Source organism: Oncorhynchus mykiss, chromosome 26, assembly GCF_057628025.1.
Source record: "Oncorhynchus mykiss isolate SJ-2025 chromosome 26, ASM5762802v1, whole genome shotgun sequence".
NCBI classification, from domain to species: domain Eukaryota; kingdom Metazoa; phylum Chordata; class Actinopteri; order Salmoniformes; family Salmonidae; genus Oncorhynchus; species Oncorhynchus mykiss.
Window position 1 is genome coordinate 3923537 of NC_143047.1, and position 17719 is coordinate 3941255.

The 17719-nt window shown below is 43.6% G+C and overlaps 1 protein-coding gene across 1 annotated transcript; it reads right to left on the minus strand.

Moving 5' to 3' along the window:
• On the minus strand, positions 1-13423 carry trmt61b (tRNA methyltransferase 61B). The gene is made up of 7 exons (XM_021585702.3): positions 8831-13423; positions 8452-8554; positions 1968-2158; positions 1489-1580; positions 1073-1275; positions 760-843; positions 1-197 (listed from the first exon to the last, which is right to left on the minus strand). Exons 1-7 carry the CDS (start codon positions 9743-9745, stop codon positions 163-165), a joined length of 1623 nt encoding a protein of 540 aa, XP_021441377.3. The 5' UTR covers positions 9746-13423; the 3' UTR covers positions 1-162.
• Between the last annotated feature and the right edge of the window lie 4296 nt (positions 13424-17719).

Sequence of the window (17719 nt, forward strand, 5' to 3'; positions counted from 1 at the left end):
TTTGGTGTTTTATTGAGTCTTTATATTTGGCGTGTTGTCAAGCAGTATGAATTTCAATTTCCAGACTGATTATAGGGCAACTACATTTTCCTCTGCAGTACCAAATAACATTTATGAATATAATACACCCAATCGCTCCTCTGATGGGTCTTCGGAGGCGAGCTACCCCTGACTCTTCCTCAGTTTCACCAGGAATGCTGAAAGGACAAAATGTCACAGTGAACAACACAATACCATTGATGTATTCTGAATGTAGCAGATGAAGAGCTGCCCAATTCTCCATAGCAGAAAATCATATCTATCCCAACAGACCCCACATCGAATAGGTTACGTAGTGGTTTCATGCTAATTTGATCAAATATGCAAATTTTCCATGAAACTGACTTAAGGCTGTGCATGATAACGTGGGGCACATAAACCACTTGGCGCTTATGTACTTAAACTTGTGTTCCCATTGCATTATCCACTCTACTGATGGTTGTCACACAAACTATATATATCAAACTTGCCCAATCTGGATTTGGCGCATGCTCTCTAATCTAGACAATGGTTTGCTGGTAAAGTGGACAGGGTAGGTTATGATGAGAGCAATATTTAATAATTAGCATTCAAATAATGAGCTTGATGCAAATTTCCAATACATATCATCACTTAACCACCATTAAAGGAAGTCCAGTATACTCAGCTAAATGACTGTCTACATCTGATTTGTCAGTCGATATGACTTAACTTTACGGAAACATGGTTATTGACACTAACCTGTGTGGCTAGCTTGCTCCGGGTGAGGTCGAGCAATGTATGGGACACTCCCATATGGTGCGGGTTCCGGACTGCTTGTGTATTCTGAAAGAATAACAAAATGTGTGTTAACACACAATATTACTAAATAGAGGGCTTTTATTTTGAAAAAGTCAGTGACCATGTGCCATGTGAAAGACAGGGTCAGAATAACATTTCTGTATAAGGGAATCATATAATGCAACTGCAGCGGGATATTGTAATTGCCTTTAGTTTAGACAGACATGACATCCAAGGATCCCCATGTGACCGGATAATTTGAACAAGAAATCACCTTTTTCTTCATCAGACTTGTTATTCTCCCCTTCCTCCTGGTTTCTCGCTGAGGGAGGAGCTTTCCTCCGGCAGAACCGCCCATCTTTCTGGATTGCCGGAGCCAACAGCCAATCCCTGAGCTGCACTTCGATGATGCGTTCACACAGCAGGGGGAGGGCAGAGCATCGGAGGCCCTCCAGTAGATCAATGACCTGTGTTATACTAAATCACACAGAAGAGAGTGAAGGAGACACGTAAAGTACCTCAAAAATGGAAAACACACTTGAAAGCAAAGTATATGAGGAAATGAGGGCCCTGTCCAGAAATAACCTCTGAACCCCTTCACACTTGAGATCTGAAAGGACTGGACAGGTGTAGGCAGTGTTTATGGGGTATGGGCTAGGGGTTGTTTATGGACGGGTCGAGGTTACTCACTTGGCTAGGTAGACAGCACAAACTGCTCCGGGGTGGAGATGTGGAATCACAGTGGGCAAAACCAATTGAGGGTTTATCATATCCAGAGCAATCTGAAACACACACACAAGTTTCTAAAGGTTAGTGGCTGGTCAAGGGAGGGTTTCCCAGACACAGATTCAACTCCTGGGCTGAAAACCATGATTAGTGCTGGAATCTGGCGCAGCAGTAATGCTCCCATATCGTGACCCGCCTACCCCCATGGTGACGGGGGGTCAAGCCCTGTCTCGGCCACTCAGTCTTTGCCCCCAGGAGTAGGGGCCCTACTTCTGCCCCTCTATTTCTCTGTATGCCCTATCATAAATGATACGATTTCCAAGGTGATTTGCCTTGCAGTGTAAAAAAAACAATTATACAAAAATACACCAGTTTACAGAGTTGCTCAATAAAAACTATAAGTGACATGCACTCAATTACAAGCAAAAAATACATATCCTTACAGAGTGAAACCCTCGCCCGGCGAGGAGCAAGGAGGCCCCCTGCAGGTCAGAGTTATGAAACTGGACGTTGTCAGGCCATTCCTCTCCTCGCCGCAGGATCCAGGAGGAACACCAGCGGTTGTAGTTGAGCACGGCTCGTCTGTGGTGGTCCTCCCTGATTTCCACACTCATAACACTGCCCTTGGAGCCCACTGGGGAGAACAAAAATAATAATAATAATACATGCCATTAAGCAGCCATTTTTAGGGTGTTTTCACACTTGGTCCCTTTCAACCAATGTTTGTAAACTCAGTGCGGTTCGCTGAATTTTTTGTACAGTGTGAACACTCCAAAGTAACTCAGACCACTCAAAAGAGCCCCTGAAGTGAACCAAACTGAGACCGTCTCGAGAGGTGGTCTGAGTTCGGTTCGCTTGAATTCTGCGTCTGGTTCCCTTTTTTAGGGCAATGTGAACTCAAAGCTCCCCAGGTTTGCTTGTCATTATTCCCGCACCACACACTAGACTACTGCAACATCCTCATATTGGTGCCACAAAAGAGAGAAGATGATGATGTGCAGGTTCGCTGGAAAATGTGTGCTGTTTTTGGATGTTGATTACCAATTGTCAAGGGCTCACAAAAATTCCAACATTTGTGGAGTTTTTAGTTAAGATTGGTTTGCAATATGTGATCTGAAGGCTAAGGTAGCTTCCTAAGCTGTTTATTGATTGTAGAGTTTGAATAGTGTGAGAAGACAACCTATTTGGTGAGAATCACAGAGTACACAATCTACAGTGCCTTGCGAAAGTATTCGGCCCCCTTGAACTTTGCGACCTTTTGCCACATTTCAGGCTTCAAACATAAAGATATAAAACTGTATTTTTTTGTGAAGAATCAACAACAAGTGGGACACAATCATGAAGTGGAACGACATTTATTGGATATTTCAAACTTTTTTAACAAATCAAAAACTGAAAAATTGGGCGTGCAAAATCATTATAAGTTATTGAAGTTATTCAAGGTATTTTTGGGAGCCGATTTTGCAGATAATTTTTTTTAAAATGATACCTTTATTTAACTAGGCAAGTCAGTCAAGAACACATTCTTATTTTCAATGATGGCCTAGGAACGGTGGGTTAACTGCCTTGTTCAGGGGCAGAATGACAGATTTTCACCTTGTCAGCTCTGGGGATTCAATCTTGCAACCTTACAGTTAACTTGTCCAACCCTCTAACCACATGCCTCTCGTTGCCTCCAGGAGGCAAACGCAGTAGAAGCCAAGGTAAGTTGCTAGCTAGCATTAAACTTATCTTATAAAAACCAATCATAATCATTAGTTATCACACATGGTTGATGATATTACTAGTTTATCTAGCGTGTCCTGTGTTGCATATAATTGTTGCAACACTGGGGGATGATTTAACAAAAGCGCATTTGCGAAAAAAGCACAATCGTTGGACGACTGTACCTAACAATACCTAACAATGCACCTTAGAGGCTGCCCTATGTACGTAGACATGGAACACTGGTCACTTTAATCATGTTTACATATGGTTTTACCCATTTCATATGAACAGTATGTAACCTTTATTTTCCTTTATTCAGCACATTCCAAGCTTAATTGACACCATATACATTCCTCCTACAGATAATCATTAACTTCTGATGTAGAAACCAGACTATGGCACTCAATATTTCAACAGGATACCTGATAATTAACAATATTTCAAGTTTAGAGTCAGAACTCATAAACTTTAAGACATTAAGGTCAGTCAATCCGGAAAATTTCTTCAAAAGCAGATGCGAAAACCATCAGGCGCTATGATGAAACTGGCTCATGAGGACCGGCCCAGGAAAGGAAGACCCAGAGTTACCTCTGCTGCAGAGGATACGTTTATTAGAGTGAACTGCACCTCAGATTGCAGCCCAAACAAAAGCTTCACAGAGTGTGGTCCAGTGCTGCAAGGAAAGACCTAGTTAAGCTGTCAGAGGACAGAGGACTGATGTAAATACTATGCATGCCAGTCTCTCTTGGCTAAGAGTTGATGAGAGACTGATTGCATCACTTCTTCTAAGAAACATTAATGTGTTGAAAATTCCTAATTGTTTGCATAGTCAACTTACACACAGCTCTGACACACACTTATCCCACCAGACATGGCACCAGGGGTCTTTTCACAGTCCCCAAATCCAGAACAAATTCAAGAAAGAGTATAGTATTATTTAGAGCCATTATTGCATGGAACTCCATTCCATCAGCCAATGGGGATCCAAATAAAAGACCAAGTTACAAACACATCTCAATATCAACTGTTCAGAGGAGTGTGTGAATCAGGCCTTCATGGTCGAATACCTGCAAAGAAACCACTACTAAAGGACACCAATAAGAAGAAGAGACTTGTTTGGACCAAGAAACATGACCAATGGACATTAGACCGGTGGAAATCTGTCCTTTTGGTCTGGTGAGTCCAAACGTGAGATTTTTGTTGAGATGCAGAGTAGGTGAACGGATGATCTCTGCATGTGTGGTTCCTACCATGAAAGATGGAGGAGGTGTGATGGTGTGGAGGTGCTTTGCTGGTGACGATGTCATCCAATCATTTAGAATTCAAGCCACACTTAACCAGCATGGCTACCACAGCATTCCGCAGTGATACACACTCCCACCTGGTTTGCGATTAGTGAGACTATCATTTGTTTTCTATAGGACAATGACCCAAAACACACCTCCAGGCTGTGTAAGGGCTATATGACCAAGAAGGAGAGTGATGGTGCTGCATCAGATGATCTGGCCTCCACAATCACACAACCTCAACCCAATTGAGATGGTTGGCAATGAGTTGGACTGGAGAGTGAAGGAAAAGCATCCAACAAGTGCTCAGCATATGTGGGAATATCTTCAAGACGGTTGGAAAAGCATTGCAGGTGAAGCTTTTTTGGTTACTACATTATTCCATGTGTTATTTCATAGCTTTTTCTACAGTGTAGAAAATAGTAAAAGAAAGAAAAACCCTAGAATGAGTAGGTGTGTCCATATAGATAGATATACAGTGCCTTGCGAAAGTATTCGGCTCCCTTGAACTTTGCGACCTTTTGCCACATTTCAGGCTTCAAACATAAAGATATAAAACTATTTTTTTGTGAAGAATCAACAACAAGTGGGACACAATCATGAAGTGGAACGACATTTATTGGATATTTCAAACTTTTTTAACAAATCAAAAACTGAAAAATTGGGCGTGCAAAATTATTCAGCCCCCTTAAGTTAATACTTTGTAGCGCCACCTTTTGCTGCGATTACAGCTGTAAGTCGCTTGGGGTATGTCTCTATCAGTTTTGCACATCGAGAGACTGAAATTTGTTCCCATTCCTCCTTGCAAAACAGCTCGAGCTCAGTGAGGTTGGATGGAGAGCATTTGTGAACAGCAGTTTTCAGTTCTTTCCACAGATTCTCGATTGGATTCAGGTCTGGACTTTGACTTGGCCATTCTAACACCTGGATATGTTTATTTTTGAACCATTCCATTGTAGATTTTGCTTTATGTTTTGGATCATTGTCTTGTTGGAAGACAAATCTCCGTCCCAGTCTCAGGTCTTTTGCAGACTCCATCAGGTTTTCTTCCAGAATGGTCCTGTATTTGGCTCCATCCATCTTCCCATCAATTTTAACCATCTTCCCTGTCCCTGCTGAAGAAAAGCAGGCCCAAACCATGATGCTGCCATCACCATGTTTGACAGTGGGGATGGTGTGTTCACGGTGATGAGCTGTGTTGCTTTTACGCCAAACATAACGTTTTGCATTGTTGCCAAAAAGTTTAATCTGACCAGAGCACCTTCTTCCACATGTTTGGTGTGTCTCCCAGGTGGCTTGTGGCAAACTTTAAACAACACTTTTTATGGATATCTTTAAGAAATGGCTTTCTTCGTGCCACTCTTCCATAAAGGCCAGATTTGTGCAATATTCGACTGATTGTTGTCCTATGGACAGAGTCTCCCACCTCAGCTGTAGATCTCTGCAGTTCATCCAGAGTGATCATGGGCCTCTTGGCTGCATCTCTGATCAGTCTTCTCCTTGTATGAGCTGAAAGTTTAGAGGGATGGCCAGGTCTTGGTAGATTTGCAGTGGTCTGATACTCCTTCCATTTCAATATTATCGCTTGCACAGTGCTCCTTGGGATGTTTAAAGCTTGGGAAATCTTTTTGTATCCAAATCCGGCTTTAAACTTCTTCACAACAGTATCTCGGTCCTGCCTGGTGTGTTCCTTGTTCTTCATGATGCTCTCTGCGCTTTTGACAGACCTCTGAGACTATCACAGTGCAGGTGCATTTATACGGAGACTTGATTACACACAGGTGGATTGTATTTATCATCATTAGTCATTTAGGTCAACATTGGATCATTCAGAGATCCTCACTGAACTTCTGGAGAGAGTTTGCTGCACTGAAAGTAAAGGGGCTGAATAATTTTGCACGCCCAATTTTTCAGTTTTTGATTTGTTAAAAAAGTTTGAAATATCCGATAAATGTCGTTACACTTCATGATTGTGTCCCACTTGTTGTTGATTCTTCACAAAAAAATAGTTTTATATCTTTATGTTTGAAGCCTGAAATGTGGCAAAAGGTTGCAAAGTTCAAGGGGGCCGAATACTTTCGCAAGGCACTGTATATACACACACACACACACACACACACACACACACACAATTGAAGTAGGAAGTTTAAATACACTTAGGTTGGAGTCATTAAAACTTGTTTTTCAACCACTCCACAAATTTCTTGTTAAACTATAGTTTTGGCAAGTCGGGTAGGACATCTACTTTGTGCATGGCAAGTAATTTTTCCAACAATTGTTTACAGACAAATTATTTCACTGGATCACAATTCCAGCGGGTCAGAAGTTAACATGCACTAAGTTGACTGTGACTTTTTTCAGCTTGGAAAATTCCAGGAAATTATGTCTTGGCTTTAGAAGCTTCTGATAGGCTAATTTACATAATTTGAGTCAATTGAAGGTGTACCTGTGGATGTATTTCAAGGCCTACCTTCAAACTCAGTGCCTCTTTGCTTGACATCATGGGAAAATCAAAAGAAATCAGCCAAGACCTCAGGGAAAAAAATTGTAGACCTCCACAACTCTGGTTCATCCTTGGGAGCAATTTCCAAACACCTGAAGGGACCACGTTCATCTGTACAAACAATAGTATGCAAGTATAAACACCATGGGACCACGCAGCCGTCATACCGCTCAGGAAGGAGCCGCATTCTGTCTCCTAGAGATGAACGCACTTTGGTTCGAAAAGTGCAAATCAATCTCAGAACAGCAGCAAAGGACCTTGTGAAGATGCTGGAGGAAACAGGTACAAAAGTATCTATATCCACAGTAAAACGAGTCCTATATCAACATAACCTGAAAAGCCGCTCAGCAAGGAAGAAGCCACTGCTCCAAAACCACCATAAAAAAATCCAGACTACGATTTGCAACTGCACATGGGAACAAAGATCGTACTTTTTGGAGAACTGTCTTCTGGTCTGATGAAACAAAAATATAACTGTTTGGCCATAATGGCCATCGTTATGTTTGGAGGAAAAAAGGGGAGACTTTCAAGCTGAGAACACTATCCCAACCGTGAGGCACGGGAGTGGCAGCATCATGTTGTGGGGGTGCTTTGCTGCAGGAGTGACTGGTGCACGTCACAAAATAGAAGGCATCATGAGGCAGGAAAAGTATGTGGATATATTGAATCTCAAGATATCAGTCAGGAAGGTAAAGCTTGGTCGCAAATGGGTCTTCCAAATGGACAATGACCCCAAGCATACTTCCAAAGTTGTGGCAGAATGGCTTAAGGACAACAAAGTCAAGATATTGGAGGGGCCATCACAAAGCCCTGACCTCAATCCTATAGAAAATTTGTGGGCAGAACTGAAAAAGTGTGTGTGAGCAAGAAGGCCTACAAACCTGACTCAGTTACACCAGCTCTGTCAGGAGGAATGGGCCAAAATTCACCCAATTTATTTTGGGAAGCTTGTGGAAGGCTACCCGAAACGTTTGACCCAAGTTAAACAATTTACAGGCAATGCTACCAAATACAAATTTAGTGTATGTAAACTTATGACCCACTGGGAATGTGATGAAAGAAATAAAAGCTGAAATAAATCACTCTCAACTATTATTCTGACATTTCACATTCTTAAAATAAAGTTGTGTTTGTTTGTTTGGCCCCAGCGGGAATCAAACCCATAACCCCTGGCGTTGCAAATGCTATGCTCTTACCGACTGAGTCACACAGGACCAAGACAAGAATGAGGGGTATCGGGGACACCCCAAATTGCCAATCTTGGACTATTCACGTTGAGAAGAAAGCTTTCTGATTCATCCTAGTGAAGGCTTAAGATATGGATGCAGTTTATCTTTCCCCTCTATTGTATGACAACCAGCCACACAAGCATTTGTCCATTTACACTCATCATGACTCATAGCAAACAGGTGATAAAATAAATATACAAACCAGCTCGGGACAGGAAAAGCGACATGGCTCCTGACCCGGAGCCTGACTCCAACACACAGTCTCCCTCTGTGACGTCCATCATCATCAGCATCATACTGGCATCCTGGAGAGAGGAAGAAAGAAGAGAGTGTGAAAGAGACAGAAAAACTCATAGGATATAAGTCTTTCCTACAATGAGCTGTTGTAGCTTAGTATGTATTGTGCAGTTAAAGTATAATCTCTGATATCAAATCATGTAATGTTTGATTCCACAAGCCAAGCCAACACAGTCAAGACTATACCATTGCGCTGGTGATAGCACTTGCATGCACATGTATTCTGGGGAAAAAAGGTTATGCATCTTCCAGTGCCAGAAAGGAGCATCTGCTACATACAATACCTTTGGATAGGCGATTGCCGGCCCCCTCTTCATATAAAGCACGTATTCCTCCAGGTTGGGCCGCCGTATAAGGATGGGTGTCCCGTGGATGGTCCGAATGAAGTCTCCTGCGTGGCGGCCGACGATGTCACTGTGTCCGATGGTGCCCCAACTGCTCTGGAGACGTTGCCCATCCTGCAGCTGAAACATCTTCCTAAACTCCACGCGGCCCTTCTTCCGGTACTCCGCCAACAGCAGTTCCCCAAAAGTGAGTAAATGCTCCCCGGGAAGAAGGGTGGGAGTCATAGGAGTCACGTATCCCTCCTCTTGTGAATAATTTGTTACCTCTCTGAGAATCGGGCAACCATTTGGCTCTAGTACTGTGTTATCAATGACAGTACCCTCCTCTTTTTCTTCTCTCGGTCTAACTGTGTCATGTCCTATGTGCACCTGTGGTTCTGCACTTTCTACTTCTCCTTGTGAGCTGTGGATCTTAGTCTCAGTCACCGAGGCTGCTGAAGTGTTGTGGTCTTTTTGAACCCCAACCCCATCAGGTTCCCCCTGTTTCACTTCCGGGTTCTCCTCCTCTCTCAGCACCAACAATTCTGGGGCTAGTGAGTCCTGAGGCAAAAGGCGGCTAATCCTCTCCAAGGGTGAGAGTGGTCGCCTTTTACCAAACAAACCTCTTCCCTGTGTGTGCATAGGGGTTAGAGTCTGGGGTGAGGGGTCAAGGTTGTCTGTTGTTTTGCTCCCGTTCTCATTTTCCCCTTTCTCCCCCTTAGGATCAGTCCCAAAGCTCCTTGTGTACAGTGTACATGTAGGGAGTCGACTTTTGGGAATGAGCTGCCTGTATCCCTGCTGGCCAATGCAGGTGACACATATCCGCACCAGTCTTTGTGTGAAAAGAGACCCACCTAACTGAAATCCAACAGACATCAGTGCGAAGTGGAGTAAAACTGTGTGTGCTGAATTGGTACCATGTAGACAGTGTTTTCATGACACCAGCATGTTGCATTCAGTGTTTAATGCTTTTTCAAATCACTAAGTGACACTTGACAAGTGACATATGATGCTGACAGTGACTCGATTTCACAACGAACTTTGATGGAGAATAATAACCCACATTTGAAAAGTCCGGTCCTTCACAAATGAGAGAAGGCAGAGACGAGCGTAATTATAAATATACAGTATACTATACATTTACATCAAGAATCATGAACAAAATTGACCGCGCGTTTACATTTCAGGAGGTAATGGCAGATAGCGTACAGAAGACGTTGTACATAGATCACCTATTTTTTTGAAATGTCATTAACTTGCCGTTTCGGTCCTTGCCAGTTGCTTTACACTATGGATGTCGCCATGCTGGAAAACGCATGTGTTCTACGTCAATGCAAAGCGACAGACCACGGATGCCGTACTTTCTATTTACCACTAGATGGTGCTGAATAAATAATTATTTCCTGGCGATAAATGCACATGTCCTCTCCAAAAAGTGATGTACTCAGTTGCTAATGTTTACTTACAATAAACAGGCCATGCCACCATGCAAAAGAGAAATAAAAAGGTAATGTCATGCCACCATGCAAAGGAGAAATAAAAAGGTAATGTCATACCACCATGCAAAAGATAAATAAAAAGGTAATGTCATACCACCATGCAAAAGATAAATAAAAAGGTAATGTCATGCCACCATGCAAAGGAGAAATAAAAAGGTAATGTCATGCCGACATCCAAAAGAGAAACAATTGCTATGGCATCCACGCATAATTTGTTGCTCTTTGCACAGTAGTTGGCAGCTATAATACTGCCACAGATAGACCTATACATTTCTTTGAGACATTCATTTGTCTCTAGTTGAACTCGTTTAATAATTGAACTAATAGCCAGAGCCACTTCAAGGTATCAAAGACATAGACTGTTTACTTTTCATACGGAATTAGACACCTGGGCTTCGTTGAACGACTGGTTGAAAAACTGGCAGCTGGGTTCTTCTTCTTCGATTAGGTTTAAAAGCGGTTGGCACCCAATATGTTGCATTACCCCTAACAACTAGAATGGAGAACAACTCCATTATTCTTTGCTTGAAAAAATAAATAAATACCCTACCACCTATTCTAACACTACACTCACAACATTTTTTTGTTTTTATAAAAATAACACCACCCTACTACACTATTTAAATCTATTTAGTCCTACCTCAGACAAACAACCTGAAAGGATGGGACACCACCACCTCACGCACCCTGTAACTCTTCTGATGTCAAGTCTCGCACACCAAATACCTCTCTGCAGTTGCCGCCAGAACCTCAATTTTCTACAACCTACGTTCCATCCCTGCAGTACAGTTGATAACCATTGCTATAAATGCTAAAAATCCAATCTTACTGAAACATATCACTTGTTGGCCTATCCCTCTGTACTGGTACAGATCTACTACTCATACCACTCCTCTCAGGATCCCTCCCCCTTGATCCATCTTCCTCTACTTTCTTCACTGCCTCAGCATATGACAACTTCTGCATTACTCTATCCCTGGAAACCTCAACCTGCCTCTCTCGCACGGGACATTTCAGATCCCCTGGCCCCATCAGCACCCCTACAATTAACACATACCACTACTTTCCCCAATGATACACATTCCTTTATCTCATGCCCATCTGCACACTTCTCACACCTAGGAACCTCTCTCCTACACGCTGCTGCCACATGCCCATAAGCTTGACATCTGTAACAACGTAATGTATTTGGCACAAAAGCTTGTACAGGGTAACTTACATATCCTTACATCACTGTCAGGCAGACTCAACATCAAAACTCAAAAGAACAGACAATGACTCTTCTGTTTCACCAGTCTCACCACCCTGCCTGTGTCGCACCAAACGACGAGCATCACAAACCCGGAATCTTCCCCTTCAGTTGTTCAACTTTTACATGTACTGCTACCCCAGTAATCACTCCTTTCAATGGTGCCCTTGTCTTGAGAGCAAAACAATTCACATTTCACAATTCCTTCTGTCCCAGACTCATCTTTATCCTGACCCTCGGTGCAAGCCTCGGGCTCTGCGAACTTCACCACACCTACCACCTCCAATAAGTCGCCCTCATTCACACCCTCATTCACATCCATTTATCCTCCTGTCTTCAGCTCGCTCTGCTTACACTTTCTACCATTCTTCTTTAACAAACATCTCCCTTTTCCTCGCCATTTTTAACTGCCTCAAGCTCACCGTCTTCCTCCCGCTCTCTCGGAGACCTCTGGGAGCAGGGTTGCCAGGTCCATCTCATATTTCTTGCCCAATTACTACTCAAAACCCACCCAAAAGGCCTGAAAACTTGTCCTCCAAAAATGTCACAGCAAGAGAGGAGTTGCCACATTTATACAATAAACCATTTTTCCATAACGTTTTTTTGAGTCAATTAAGGAGTATCGTAATAACAAAGTTAGAAGCTAAATTTGTTTTTACTCAAAGTAATAATTATTGCAAGCTATGTGTGACATGACGTAATAAAGGAATATGAATATGTCACAAGAGAAAAGATAATTAACCCTTATTAAACTCACCAGATCATTTTCCATCAATGGATATCAATTTAACTTGTTTGACTGCTATGATTAAGCAATATGATTACGCAAGAAGGCACAGGGGTTATGGTATGTGGCCAATATACCATACAGTGGCAATTTTAGCACGTACATCTTTTTTTTATGCATGCCAGCAAAGTCACTACACAACACTAAATAATACACTCATTGCACTATAATGGTGATAAACGGTGTCCACAAACTGTTAGGGCCTACCTAAAGCTGTCCCAACAGCAGAGATTTATTTTCAGCACCATGGAGTGAATCCTTACCACCACTACACCTGGCTATCAGCGAAACAGTTAATTCAGTCTCTTTTTCAGCCTTCCTTTTTTTAAAAACATAGCTGATATGGCTGACTTGCTTTATTAAACAAATGTGGTTTCTACTGACAATTTAGATGTACAAACCATGGCATAATGGAACGATGAGCGGATAAGAGGCTATCTGTAATTTCGATAAAGGCATTCATGAGTGAGCTAAAATGGACGTAGTAAATATAACTATTTGTTCAGCACTTTAGAAATGGACAGCGACAGAATTGAGAACATGGGCCGTTCTTACAGTATTCTCCCTGTACACCAAGTCAGAATAGGATAAATAAAGGGGGCATATAAGCAGACAATGAAAAGTCTTACAATATTCAATGATGACATTTCCCTAAAACACGATAAAGGCAACACGTGCACCACCAAGTCAGAACAGTAGGCTAAGTTATCAAATCAAATTTGTTTTGTCACATACACATGGTTAGCAGATGTTAGTGTGAGTGTAGCGAAATGCTTGTTCTTCCAGTTCCGACAATGCAGTAATAACCAACAAGTAATCTAACCTAACATTTCCACAACAACTACCTTATACACACAAGTGTAAATGGATAAAGAATATGTACATAAAGATATATGAATGAGTGATGGTACAGAACGGCACAGGCAAGATGCAGTAGATGGTATCGAGTACAGTATATACATATGAGATGAGTAATGTATGGTATGTAAACATATAAGTGGCTTTAAAGTGGCTAGTGATACATGTGTTACATAAAGATGGCAAGATACAGTAGATGTTATAGAGTACAGTATATACTGTACTCCGGCGCCGACAGAGATGGCCGCCTCGCTTCGCGTTCCTAGGAAACTATGCAGTTTATTGTTTTTTTACGTGTTATTTCTTACATTAGTACCCCAGGTCATCTTAAGTTTCATTACATACAGTCGAGAAGAACTACTGAATATAAGATCAGCGTCAACTCACCATCAGTACGACCAAGAATATGTTTTTCGCGACGCGGATCCTGTGTTCTGCCTTACAAACAGGACAACGGAGCGGATCCCATGCAGCAACCCAAAAAAACGACTCAGAAAAAGAGGGAAACGAGGCGGTCTTCTGGTCAGACTCCGGAGACGGGCACACCGTGCACCACTCCCTAGCATTCTTCTTGCCAATGTCCAGTGTCTTGACAACAAGGTTGATGAAATCCGAGCAAGGGTAGCATTCCAGAGGGACATCAGAGACTGTAACGTTCTTTGCTTCACGGAAACGTGGCTCACTGGAGAGACGCTATCCGAGGCGGCGCCTTCTTCACAACGCTGTCTGTGTTGGGTGGACCAATTCAGTTTGTCCGTGATGTGTACGCCGAGGAACTTAAAACTTACTACCCTCTCCACTACTGTTCCGTCGATGTGGATAGGGGGGTGCTCTCTCTGCTATTTCCTGAAGTCCTCAATCATCTCCTTTGTTTTGTTGACATTGAGTGTGAGGTAATTTTCCTGACACCACACTCCGACGGCACTCACCTCCTCCCTGTAGGCCGTCTCGTCGTTGTTGGTAATCAAGCCTATCACTGTGGTGTCGTCCGCAAACTTGATGATTGAGTTGGAGGCGTGCATGGCCACGCAGTCGTGGGTGAACAGGGAGTACAGGAGAGGGCTCAGAAAGCACCCTTATGGGGCCCCAGTGTTGAGGATCAGCGGGGTGGAGATGTTGTTACCTATCCTCACCACCTGGGGGCGGCCCGTCGGGAAGTCCAGTACCCAGTTGCACAGGGCGGGGTCGAGACCCAGGGTCTTGAGCTTGATGACGAGTTTGGAGGGTACTATGGTGTTAAATGCTGCTCTGTAGTCGATGAACAGCATTCTCACATAGGTATTCCTCTTGTCCAGATGGGTTAGGGCAGTGTACAGTGTGGTTGCGATTGCGTCGTCTGTAGACCTATTGGGGCGGTAAGCAAATTGGAGTGGGTCTAGGGTGTCAGATAGTGTGGAGGTGATATGGTCCTTGACTAGTCTCTCAAAGCACTTCATGATGACGGAAGTGAGTGCTACGGGGCGGTATTCGTTTAGCTCAGTTACCTTAGCTTTCTTGGGAACAGGAACAATGGTGGCCCTCTTGAAGCATGTGGGAACAGCAGACTGGGATAAGGATTGATTGAATATGTCCGTAAACACACCAGCCAGCTAGTCTGCGCATGCTCTGAGGACGCGGCTGGGAATGCCGTCTGGGCCTGCAGTCTTGCGAGGGTTAACACGTTTAAATGTTTTACTCACGTCGGCTGCAGCGAAGGAGAGTTTCGCAGGTTTTGGAAGCGGGCCGTGTCAGTGGCACTGTATTGTCCTCAAAGTGAGCAAAGAAGTTATTGAGTCTGTCTGGGAGCAAGATATCCTGGTCCGCGACGGGGCTGGTTTTCTTTTTGTAATCCGTGATTGACTGTAGACCCTGCCACATACCTCTTGTGTCTGAGCCGTTGAATTGCAACTCTACTTTGTCTCTATACTGACGCTTAGCTTGTTTGATTGCCTTGCGGCGGGAATAGCTACACTGTTTGTATTCGGTCATGTTTCCGGTCACCTTGCCCTGGTTAAAAGTAGTGGTTCGCGCTTTCAGTTTTGCGTGAATGCTGCCATCAATCCACGGTTTCTGGTTTGGGAATGTTTTAATCGTTGCTGTGGGTACGACATCGCCGATGCACTTTCTAATGAACTCGCTCACCGAATCAGCGTATTCGTCAATGTTGTTGTTGTACGCAATGCGGAACATATCCCAATTCACGTGATCGAAGCAGTCTTGAAGCGTGGAATCAGATTGGTCGGACCAGCGTTGAACCGACCTGAGCGTGGGAGATTCTTGTTTTAGTTTCTGTCTGTAGGCTGGAAGAAACAAAATGGAGTCGTGGTCAGCTTTTCCGAAAGGAGGGCGGGGGAGGGCCTTATATGCGTCGCGGAAGTTAGAATAACAATGATCCAGGATTTTACCAGCCCTGGTTGCGCAATCGATATGCGGAAAGAATTTAGGGAGTCTTGTTTTCAGATTAGCCTTGTTAAAATCCCCAGCTACAATGAATGCATCCTCAGGATATGTGGTTTCCAGTTTACATAGAGTCAAATAAAGTTTGTTCAGGGCCATCGATGTGTCTGCTTGGGGGGGAATATATATTGCTGTGATTATAATCGAAGAGAATTCCCTTGATAGATAATGCGGTCGACATTTGATTGTGAAGTCAGGTGAACAGAAGGACTTGAGTTCCTGTATGTTGTTATGATCACACCACGCCTCGTTAATCATAAGGCATACCCCCCCGCCCCTCTTCTTACCAGAAAGATGCTTGTTTCTGTCGGTGCGATGCGTGAAGAAACCAGCTGGCTGCACCGACTCCGATAGCGTCTCTCGAGTGAGCCATGTTTCCGTGAAGCAAAGAATGTTACAGTCTCTGATGTCTCTCTGGAATGCTACCCTTGCTCGGATTTCATCAACCTTGTTGTCAAGAGACTGGACATTGGCGAGTAGTATGCTAGGGAGTGGTGCGCGAAGTGCCCGTCTCCGGAGCCTGACCAGAAGACCGCTTCGTTTGCCCCTTTTACGGCAACGTTGTGTAGGTTCGCCGGCTGGGATCCGGTCCATTGTCCTGGGTGGAAGGCAAAACACAGGATCCGCTTTCGGAAAGTCATATTCCTGATCGTAATGATGGTGAGTTGACATTGCTCTTATATTCAGTAGTTCCTCCTGACTGTATGTGATGAAACCTAAGTTTACCTGGGGTACCAATGTAAGAAAGAACACGTAAAAAAAACAAAATACTGCATAGTTTCCTAGGAATGCAAAGCGAGGCGGCCATCTCTGTCAGCACCGGTTATGAGGGGGAAAGGGACCAAATTATTAGGGTGAGGCACATGGGCTACTAACAGTTTACTACACAACATACAGTCGTGGCCAAAAGTTTTGAGAATGGTACAAATATTAATTTTCACACAGTCTGCTGCCTCAGTTTGTATGATGGCAATTTCCATATACTCCAGAATGTTATTTTGAGAGTGATCAGATGAATTGCAATTAATTGCAAAGTCCCTCTTTGCCATGCAAATGAACTGAATCCCAAAAACATTTCCACTGCATTTCAGCACTGCCACAAAAGGACCAGCTGACATCATGTCAGTGATTCTCTCGTTAACACAGGTGTGAGTGTTGACGAGGACAAGGCTGGAGATCACTCTGTCATGCTGATTGAGTTTGAATAGCAGACTGGAAGCTTCAAAAGGAGTGTGGTGCTAGGAATCATTGTTCTTCCTCTGTCAACCATGGTTACCTGAAAGGAAACACATGCTGTCAACATTGCTTTGCACAAAAAGGGCTTCACAGACAAGAATATTGCTGCCAGTAAGATTGCACCTAAATCAACCATTTATCGGATCATCAAGACCTTCAAGGAGAGTGGTTCAATCGTTGTGAAGAAGGCATCAGGGCGCCCAAGAAAGTCCAGCAAGCACCAGGACCGTCTCCTAAAGTTGATTCAGCTGTGGGATCGGGGCACCACCAGTACAGAGCTTGCTCAGGAATGGCAGCAGGCAGGTGTGAGTGCATCTGAACGCACAGTGAGGCGAAGACTTTTGGAGGATGGCCTGGTGTCAAGAAGGGCAGCAAAGAAGCCACTTCTCTTCAGGAAAAACATCAGGGACAGACTGATATTCTGCAAAAGGTACAGGGATTGGACTGCTGAGGACTGGGGTAAAGTCATTTTCTCTGATGAATCCCCTTTCCGATTGTTTGGGGCATCCGGAAAAAAGCTTGTCCGGAGAAGACAAGGTGAGCGCTACCATCAGTCCTGTGTCATGCCAACAGTAAAGCATCCTGAGACCGTTCATGTGTGGGGTTGCTTCTCAGCCAAGGGAGTGGGCTCACTCACATTTTTGCCTAAGAACACAGCCATGAATAAAGAATGGTACCAACACATCCTCAGAGAGCAACTTCTCTCAACCATCCAGGAACAGTTTGGTGACGAACAATGCCTTTTTCAGCATGATGGAGCACCTTGCCATAAGGCAAAAGTGATA